We start from the raw sequence: 9,494 nt of genomic DNA on the forward strand, positions 1-9,494 counted from the left end.
GAAATCAGAGAGGATGCTTAGCGCAGACTCTAGCGAAGAGAAAGGAGAATCCAGGCAGGCAGCCTGGGGACACCAGGAACCGCGGACCTTGCCGCTTCCGGAGAGCACAACTCTCATTCTGGCGCCTGTGCCTGGGCACCAGTCCGTGAATGACCGCAGTGCCAGACGCAGGGCCAGGGGCTGGACCTTGGAGGAGGGAGCTGGGTCCGCTCTTTCCTGCTTTCAGACTCCTTCCCTGTGCGGGAGCAGGGGCCCACTCTGAGCCTCGGGTTCCGCGTCCACGCCCCAGGTGTCTAGCTCCCCCCACCACTCCACCACCCGCGTCCAACTTCCTTTTCTTAATTACGCTGCTGCGGCCAAGTGCCAGCGCTTCTGATTCGCGGCCAAGGCCAATCTACAAAGCGCCAGGAATGGAACCAGCTCAAGGAGCGCTCCTGCCGCATGGTGGGCGAGAGTCTGCGAGGCCAGGGCAAGGGCCAGAGGTCAGGGCGAGCGGGCCCTCGGCGGAAGCGGCAAGCACCCAGCTAACGGGGTCCTCTTCCTCTCCCACACTCACAAACGCACCCAGCCCACTCAGCAAAGAAAGAAGTGAGCATTCCGAACGTGGATCTTGCGAATCCCGCCACGTTCAGATTCAAAGGACTTGCGATTCATTGCCCACTTGAACAATGGTGACCAGCCTGGGCAGGGCAGGGCAGGAGCGAGGTGGGGGGAGGGTGGCGGGAGAGTTCTTGAGGGCAGTCCAGGCGCTGCTGCCCGCCAAGTGTTCAGGACCCCCACTCCCACCCCGCACCGCGCCCCGAGAAGTCTCAGGTTTTGCCAGAGAAGCTGCCCTGGCGGGAGCCGCTTAACCTAGGTGCGTGCGGTGTTCTGGGAACCCTGCCCTGACTGAAACACCAGCGCGATTAACACGATTTAACACGCAGGCATTGCCACAGCCTCGGAGGTCAGTCACTCACACCTCGGCGCGATTTACACACAGTAGCTGGCCGTCACAGCGCTTCTGAGGAAATTGGCACTTAAACAGGAAAACTTGGGAACTGAAGGGAATCACGGTTTCTGATCCCCCCGCGGAGAGGACGTAGGCCAAGGTACCCGCGTGTCTCAGAAGACGTGGCCAGTGTACCCCCGCGCCAAGAAACCCTTGCTAAAAACCCAAGCCCTCCTCCCGCGCCGCGCCAGGCCGCCAGCCCGAGAGCGCGCCATGGAGCTCTCCGCGGTGCTGAGAAACGCCCAGCACAGCGGCGGCGGGGCGAGCGCGGATGTTGTTGGGGTCAACTTTTTTTTTGTCCCCCAGAAACAAGGGCTCCACAGGCAGGAGGCTTGGGGCCTCCTGGGTACCCCTGCTCCGGGGAGGCCCAGGCGTGTAGCTCCCTGGCTGCGGGGCCGCGTGCCTAGCGCCGAGGCGGCGGCGCAGTCCCCCGGAGCGGGGTCCCGGGAGCCCCCAGGGCCGCCGAGTCGCGTCCTCCCGACGCCCGGAGTCCCTGCCGTGCGACTCCAGGCTGCTCCGGGCCGCGCGTCGCGGCTCTTCTGGACTTCCGCGCGGGCGGGGCGCTCCTCTCCCTACAGGTTTGCTTTAATGATTTTCTTGAAAGAAAGAGACAGTTGTGAGCAAACAGGTTTGACAGGGGCGGCCCCCCCAACACACACACATACACCCTCAGGGGATTTCTTTTTTGTCTGCGCCTGACTTCAAAGTCTGTAATCGGCCCCTGTCAGAGGCGTGACGGGGAGGATTGCGGCTGGTGCCGAGGGCGAGTCGCGGCCGCGCACCTCAGCAGAGTCTCTGCGGCCTGCGGGGGCCGAGGCGGGGACCGGCGGGAGCGAGGCGTGCTGGGCAGAGACGGCCTGAGCCAGGCCTGAGGCTTCGGGTCGCCGGGCCCACGCTGGACCCCCGTTCCGTGCGGGTTGGATAGAAGTGCGGGCACCTCTCGGCCACAGCGCACCCTAGCTTCCCAGAGCTCCCCTCCGAGTCCCCAGGGCCGGCGCAATCGGGAACGCTCGTTTCCGTGTTCCAGCTTCGGCCGCCGCCAGAGTTCTTCCGCTCTCGGCCCGGCCGGGTGCCCAGTTTCCAGCCTAACCCTACTTCGGAGTTGGCGGGGCACCCTTGTGGGGCCGAGCGCGCTGGACTCCTCCCGGGGGCTGGGCGCCGCCGCGCTGGGCTCTGCAGGGAGACACTCAGACCCCTGGAAGCTTCATCTTAAGAGATGTTAAGGGACACTGAGCTATGAGGGAGCTCAGAGCGCCTGACAGGACTGTCAGTTTGGGGATACATCAGACAGCGAAACCGCAGCGCCTCCGCCCCGGGCCTCCTGGGCTTCCTAGGGGGCGGGAGGAGGGGCCTTCCCTGTGCGCCCGGGGCCCGGGACCGGACGGCCACCAGAGGCAAGTCACTTCCTAATTGTCTCTATTTGTAAGAGGGTTTTGTGATGCTAAGTAAGCGTAGCGCAGCCCTCCCGGCCTCCCCCGCGCCTCCCCCAAGCTCGCCTTTGTTTACCTTCGCCTGATCGCTCATTTATTTATCTATCTATTATTTATAGGCGTCCCCTCCTATTCAGCTCCCGTGTATGTTAATTGTGTTATACCATTTAATTCTAACATCGGTCTCAAAAGAGCTCTTAATGAGAAAAGCATATACAACACGAATCACTTTGCCATTCAGCTCAGCCAGATGGACAACTGCTAACTTTTTTTTTTTTTAATAATGAAAATCCCCCTTTGACAAAGGGGCTAGGATGAATAGGATCCAAACAGCACCTCAAACACTTGTAATTGTTTTGAGGACAATATGCTAATCCGCGGGCTCCGGCTTGGGTGTCTGCTGACAACGGTTCCCCTGCACCTCGAACCACAGCCTCCTTTGGAGTCCCCAGTCCCCACCCCCTAGCAGCAGCAGCCGCGGCAAGCCTGCAAGCGCCTGGGCTGCCCCACCCCCAACCCGCACCCTACCGCGGCCAGCGAGAAGAGCGCGCGACCTGCGGGAGAACACGCGTGAGCGAGGCGGTGGGGGCGAGACTCGCAGGAGACAGAGGGTGGGGAGCGCCTTTGATTTTGAGAAGAAGTTCCAGAGAGTTGTGCTGGCTGGCATCAGGGTCCCCTCTCCTCGGGAAAAGCAGTAATCTTCAAGTAAACAAATATTCACCCAGAAGGGAAAGCGAAGGGCTCCTTTCCTTGTTTGTTAAACGCGAGTTATTTGGTTTTTATGATTTTTTTTTTTTTTAGAAAAACTCCTTGCCTGAGCCATGCCAATATCGCCTGTCTCTTCCCTTTGCTCCCAAATGGTCTTAGTAAAAAGTCTCTGACCATCCGGGACGCAGAGCTAGGTCGCGTCTTCTGGCATTTCTTAGGCTTTTATTTTCTAACTTAGGGACTAATAGCCAGATTCCCCATAGGAGCCAGCGGCAGTTTTTCCAGACACCTAAAGAAAAGCAAATCGATTCCACCCGGCTTCCCCCGAGCCTTGAACTTAAAGGTCCACCGCAGGCCGTGGTGCTCCGCGCGCAACTGGTTCCCGGGAGAATCGGCGCTTCTCCCCATTCCTTTCGAGTTTGGTTTAGAAAAGTTAACGCACCCAGACTCGGCCTTTGTCTTGGTTCATTGGCTTCTCGGAGTGGCCTAACCCTTTCGTGAAGAATGGGGCCAGGAGCGACGTCCCAGGGATGGATAAAGGCCTAGAACGGATCCCCCGGGCGTGATCCTGAGGGATCTCAGACTCTAGGTCACTTCGCAGCCGGCTCGCAGGCCGCCAGCTTCGGCCAGCGCAACGCGCAGCTCAGCCGCCAGCGATCACTGCCCAAGGCGCCTCCCCGCGACCCGACTCCCCGGCCCCGCTGCCCTGGCCTCCTGACTCCAGATTTTTAGGCACATCAAAGGTTACTTTTTGCAACGACAGATTGTCTTTATTCAAAACGTCTTTGTTCAACAAATGAACAGAGTAACGAGGTAAAATCCTTCCAGGTACATTTCCAAGACATCGTCAAAACATTTACCATTATTTAGGATGTTTTAATCCTTTTGTTGTTGTTCACTTTCCACTTCCTGACTTCGGAACCCGATTTTCTGTCTAACAGTAAACTTAGGTCTCTAGGAACACTGCTTGACACAAAGTAAATAACCATGTGGGTCCTTCTTGTTTTCCCTTTAAAGAAGCAAACACTATATCATAGCATGGTTTTAAATAGAAATGGTTCCCTTGCTGTAGTTTAAAACTTTTAAGCCTTTTTTCCCAAACATGAAGAATAAATGGCGCTTGGTTGTGTCTGATGGCAAGACACAGAGAAACAGCCAACTCTTTTTTTCTTCAGGGGCAGAAGAGGAAAAAAATATATATATATGCATATTCTAGATATAATACCAGGATCTGGGAGTTCGGAGTCCAAAGCCTATCCGAGGAGAGTGAAGGGGAGATAAATAAAGCAAAATTGCCTACTTCTTTGTCCAAAGGGGGTACAGTCGGAGATTTGGGGGAGAGTCAGGATAGGGGCAGCGCAGCTGTCAAAACGTCTGCAAGTTTCTGCACCTGTCCACGCCTCTGGTCGGTAGGACGCCCCTCCCTTCTCCCTGGAAGAGAGAGGCCGAGTCTGGGACCGGGTAAGGGGCGGCGGCAGGGCTGACCCAGAGGCTTCTGCAGGCCAGGCAGGGCTAGGTGCAGAGGACAGGGTGCAAACCCCGCTTCCAGGCCACCCCTCCGGTCCGGGCCAGGCCGGGGGTTACATGGCTGTGGCGTGGGCTGACGAATAAGGGTCTATGCCAGTCTTGGTCATGCCTGGAAAGAGGATGTAGGCGACGGGGGGCTGCAGGGTGGAGGCAGACCAGGCGGTACAGTTACAGGGCACCACGTAGCCCGGGTTGGTGGGGGACGGGTGCGTGTGCGTGTGCTGGCTGGGGCAGCTGAGGCTGCCGAAGGCGCCGTTCTGGTAGCCCAGGGTGGACGCGTAGGGCAGCGCGCCGGTGGCCAAGGTGTGGGGCACTTCACCCATCTTCTGGATGGCGCTCGAGCTAAACTGCGCGGGGTCCAGCAGGGAGTAGGGCGCCGAGGCCGGCGGCAAGAAGGCCCGGGCTTTCTCGGGCGCGCTCAGGAGGCCGTCGGAGGCCCCTACGGGCAGACCAGCCGCCTTGAGCGGGTCCGTGTCGCCCAGGTAGGGCAGGGGGAAGACATACCTGTCTTTCTTGAGCAGGTTCTTGGGCTTTCGCCGCGGCCGGTACTTGTAGTCGGGGTGCTCCTTCATGTGCTGGGCGCGTAGCCGCTTGGCCTCGTCGATGTATGGCCGCTTTTCTGCCTCGGACAAAAGCTTCCATTCGGCGCCTAGGCGCTTGCTGATCTCCGAGTTGTGCATCTTGGGGTTTTCCTGGGCCATCTTGCGCCGCTGGCCCCGGGACCATACCATGAAGGCGTTCATGGGCCGCTTGATGTGGTCTGAAGGTTTGGACATGGTCCCGGCGGCTTAGGCGGGCGGGGGTGGGGAGTGCAGGGCCTCCGAGGGCGAGCTTGGGCGCAGTTGGCCGTCTGTCTGTCCGTCCTGACCCGGGGCTCTGCGCTCCCCTCACCTCGGCGCTGCTGAGGGGAAGCCGGAGAGAAGAGCTGACCCCCCACAAAGTTCAGCTGATCATGCCAGTCCCAGCACCCAGGCAGCCCCCGGGGGGCGAGTGGGGGGCAGATGGGCGGGGGTGGGGGAGGCAAGGGCGACCGGCTGGCGACTGCGGGCGCCAGAGGCTGGGCCCAAGTGCTGGAGTCTCGGGTGTGGAGTGGCCAGGTAATTTTCTGGCGAGGGCAGGAAGCTCCTCCTTCTCCCCCTTTTCCACCTTCGCCTTCTCTCCTTCCCTTCTCTCCTCTTGCGCCTCTGGCCGTAGCTCCCCCCGCCCGTGGCTTTCCCGGAGCTGCCTCGCCCAGCGCTGCACCTGGCTGAGAATGCGGGGAGGCTGGTGAAGGAGAGCCCAAAGCGGCGAAGTTCAAAGGCGAGGTGGGCCCGGACGGCACGCACTCTGACATAAGCGCGGGGCGGCGACTCCCCAACCTGGGCGCCAATCAGCAGCAGAGAAGGCGGGGGTGGGGGGGCGCACCTGCCAACACGCGGGTGGAGGAGAGACCGAGTGCGACCAGCGGGGGCGGGGAGAGGTGTGAGGGGGAGAGAGACCCGGAGAGCCAGAGAACCGAGCGTCTGGCTCAGGGCTGGGGGCCTGGGTTCCTTATTGTCTCTGGACTGTCAGCAAAACTCTTCGCGTCTCCCGCACTCTTTCCCAGTTGTGCCAGGGAGAATCAGTGCTTCGAATTTCGAGATCCGGGTAGGGGACAAAAAAGGGAGCGAGGCAGAGCTTGTGTTGATAAATAGGACAATCTCGCCACGAAATGCAAGGACAGCACTCCCCTCCCTTGCCAAAGATCCTTGGAAGAGCGAAAAGAATACATCAAACTCAGGGTAAAAAGAGAAATAAACTTTTCGCGCTAGACCACCGGGGGTCCATTGGCAGTGTTCTCTCAGGACTCCCCTGAGGCTGGGTCTCTGCGGCTGCCCCAGGACGCCGCGCCAGGGTGTAGCTCTGCGCCCCGGGCCCGAAGGGGAGCCCTGTGCAGCGAGCCGACGCCCAGAAACCTCGCGGGCGCAGCTGCAGAGGCTTCGAATCCCGGCCGATGCGCCCTTCAGCGCGCCCCCGACCTGCTCCCCACTTCCCAGAAAGAAGTGGAGGAGGGTTGGATTTCCATCAGGGTTCCCATTTATATTGCTATTATTTAATGCTCGTAAACCTTCAACTTTCCCTCCTCGATTGTCCAAACAGGTAGAGACGGCTGGCGGCAGCTGGCGGCGGCGGCGGCGGCGGTGGTGGGGCTTCCCAGCCCCGCTTCAACGGCGGCCCTAGAGCAGTCTCCGGCTGTAGCTGCAGCCGGGCTCGGTTTGTCCCTGGGCGCCTCTTCCCACCCAGCGAGGCAGCGAGACTCGTTTCTAGAGTCAGATGAGCATTCTTCGGGTAAAGAGGACGAAATAACCCGCAGAGCCAACCTGCGCGCCTGTTTCCTTTGAATAATTGCCTGCCCGATGTGAAATGCCCTTGGGGGAAATATTTATTAAATGGAAACTATTGTCCCGGGCCCGGAGGGACCTGCGTGTGTTCCAGGCTTATTGGCTTTTGCACCAGCCTCTCTCGGGAGGACGGGCCGGAAACCCCGCACCGGCTCAGTCAGCCAGGAGTGGGGGAGGTAGGCGGGAGGCAGCAGGGGAGGGTCTGTCGCTAGCATGTGCTGTATGGAGTTTGAGGACTTCGAGTCTCCCTCCTAAAATTAGACTCTTTTACCCTCAGCATGGATCTTTAGAGAGATGGGCACTATCCCCCATTTTACAGATTGGGAAACTGAGATCGAGGAAAGGTTCTGTGATTTGCCCAAAGTGACGCTGGTGGGAGGTGATGAGACCCGGTGTATAGGAGGATTTGAAAACCCCTACACTTCCCCCATCCCGGCGGCGTCACGTGAGAGGATTTGTCTGTGCAGCTGCCAAACGTGGTGGAACCTTTGACGAGACTATTGGAGCCATCGAAACCTGCCCTGTAGATAAACTGCGCCAAAGGACAGATTTCGCTTTTGTTCGCTTAGGCTCCAGTTGGAGAACCGGCTTGCTTAAGCAAGCACTCCCAACCACCAGCGTCACCTCCGCGCGGGTTGAGGAGCAGGTGCACCAACCTTTGCATTCCTTCTCAACGGTAGCTGGGACCACCCTCCGGAAGCCTGCTTCTGGCCTTCCGTCCTTGTTTTCTCTGCACTCAGTGTGGGACTTCAAGAAGCAGAAGCACTTTCCATTCCAGGTGAGGGCGGCTTTCCAAACATCGCAGGCAACCCCTAGCGGTGCCAAACGCCCAGAGCCAGTCAGGGTTAGGAGGTGCAGGGGCCACGCGATTCTAACTCTATTGGGCAACCCAGACAGCTTTGGGAAGGAACCAAAGGATATTCAAGTCTGCAGAGAGACGCAGCTTCCAGCAGGGACCAACCAATTTCCCACTTTGGAACCCTCCGCGGGACGCGGCACCCACTGCCCGAGGTTTGGGTTAATGCAAATCAACCTCTTGGAAACTGCTTAAGCACGCTGTCCTGGATGTTTCTCTTAGCTCAGCCTTCAGGCCGACCCGTTCCAGTGGTCGCGAGGAAGACAGTCGCACGCCCTCCTTCAATGCCTCCTATTTCCTCTTCTAAGCACCGCGCTCCTCTCCAGCCTCTTGAGCTCAGCCCTAGGGAGCAATCCAAGAGCTACTCACAACCCAAGAGCTATCTGCGAGCCGGTGCGGATTATCCCAAAGAGCGAGCCAAGGGTGGCAGGCAGTTTGTGGGCAGAAGGCCCTCCACCTCTAGGGCGCCCGGGGCCCCATGCTTCCTGGTCGGGTTGCAATGACTCGGGCGGGCGCCAGCCTCTAGCCTAGGGAAGCCCGAGCGGAGGGCGACACCTTTCAGGCCGCGCATCTGCTACCTCCTGGACGACCTGCCCAGCCGCGCCCATCCTGTGGAGTCCTGGGAGTCCATGGGTCCATTCCAGACTCCTCAGGCGGCTGGGCGCAGGAGACCCGATGATTCCGGGGTCCCGGCTGGCGCTGTCTCCAGCTGGGTCATCACTCCGACTTGTGCGTTTCCGCCAGCGAGTTCAGGAGAGGTGACCCCTGGGGAGGAGATCCAGCAGCTTTTGCCATAGCCCAAAGGCCTTAGGACGGAGCGTTCCCTAAAGGCTCCTCTAGCTCTGGCCGCAGCCTGCCGTTCAGGCCTCAGGCTGCCATCCCATTCCCCAGGCCGGTGGCATCTCTGGGATGAGATCTCTTCTTCTGCATGTCCTGAACGCGGGATTCATTTTTTGACTCCGCGACTCCAGGCACGCGGCCTGCGGGCTTTAGCTGGGTGTCTGAAGCCCCGAACAACGCGAATTCTGTCAGCGAACCCTCCCTGCTCCAGTCCAGGGGCAGGAGGTTGTCCTGGGGAGTCTCTCCTCTCCTCCGGCTTCCCTCCGCCGCGCCCAGGGTCCAGGATGTGCCCCTTGCTCTTTGGAGGCTTGGAGCCTTCACAGGGCGCCTCTTTCCTCTTTTGTCCCAACTCCTTTGCAGACCTCAAGTGTCAGTTAAGGCTAATCACCCGCTGGGCCGGGACTGCTTCCACTTTGCCCCGCTCACACTTACTCAGCGTCGCTTAGGACTGTCGCAGCCGGGACAGTGCACCAGCCTTCGAACTCTGCGAGGGCAGGGCTGCGTGGCGCGCATCTTTGGGTGTCCAATGGGCACGCAACTCCTGACGCTCACTGATGTTTCTTTCTGCCCAGGCCCAGGTAAACGTTGTGCACACACCTCCCTCCCCTGATGCCCCGCAGCAGCCCAGTAGAGACCCAAGCGGAAGTCTGGGGCCTCGAGGCCTGTACCCACCTGCCTGGCCTCCAGGCTCCGCTCCGCACTCCATCCCGTCCTGTCTGGTGGGCAGAGCTCATGGTTCCCAGGCCGGTGGGACTGGGAAAAGGCTGAGTGCTCCGAGGAAG

At 59.8% G+C, this 9,494-nt stretch overlaps 1 protein-coding gene across 1 annotated transcript; it reads right to left on the bottom strand.

Annotated features, from left to right (window-relative positions):
* Window positions 1–3,867: 3,867 nt before the first annotated feature.
* SOX14 (SRY-box transcription factor 14) lies at window positions 3,868–5,652 on the bottom strand. Its single transcript, XM_017346702.3, has one exon. It carries the CDS (start codon window positions 5,430–5,432, stop codon window positions 4,710–4,712), a length of 723 nt encoding a protein of 240 aa, XP_017202191.1. The 5' UTR covers window positions 5,433–5,652; the 3' UTR covers window positions 3,868–4,709.
* Between the last annotated feature and the right edge of the window lie 3,842 nt (window positions 5,653–9,494).

Source organism: Oryctolagus cuniculus, chromosome 4, assembly GCF_964237555.1.
Source record: "Oryctolagus cuniculus chromosome 4, mOryCun1.1, whole genome shotgun sequence".
Lineage (NCBI taxonomy): Eukaryota > Metazoa > Chordata > Mammalia > Lagomorpha > Leporidae > Oryctolagus > Oryctolagus cuniculus.

Coding starts and splice junctions, on each gene's coding strand:
- SOX14 (XM_017346702.3), bottom strand. CDS start 5,432: ATGTCCAAACCTTCAGACCACATCAAGCGGCCCATGAACGCCTTCATG.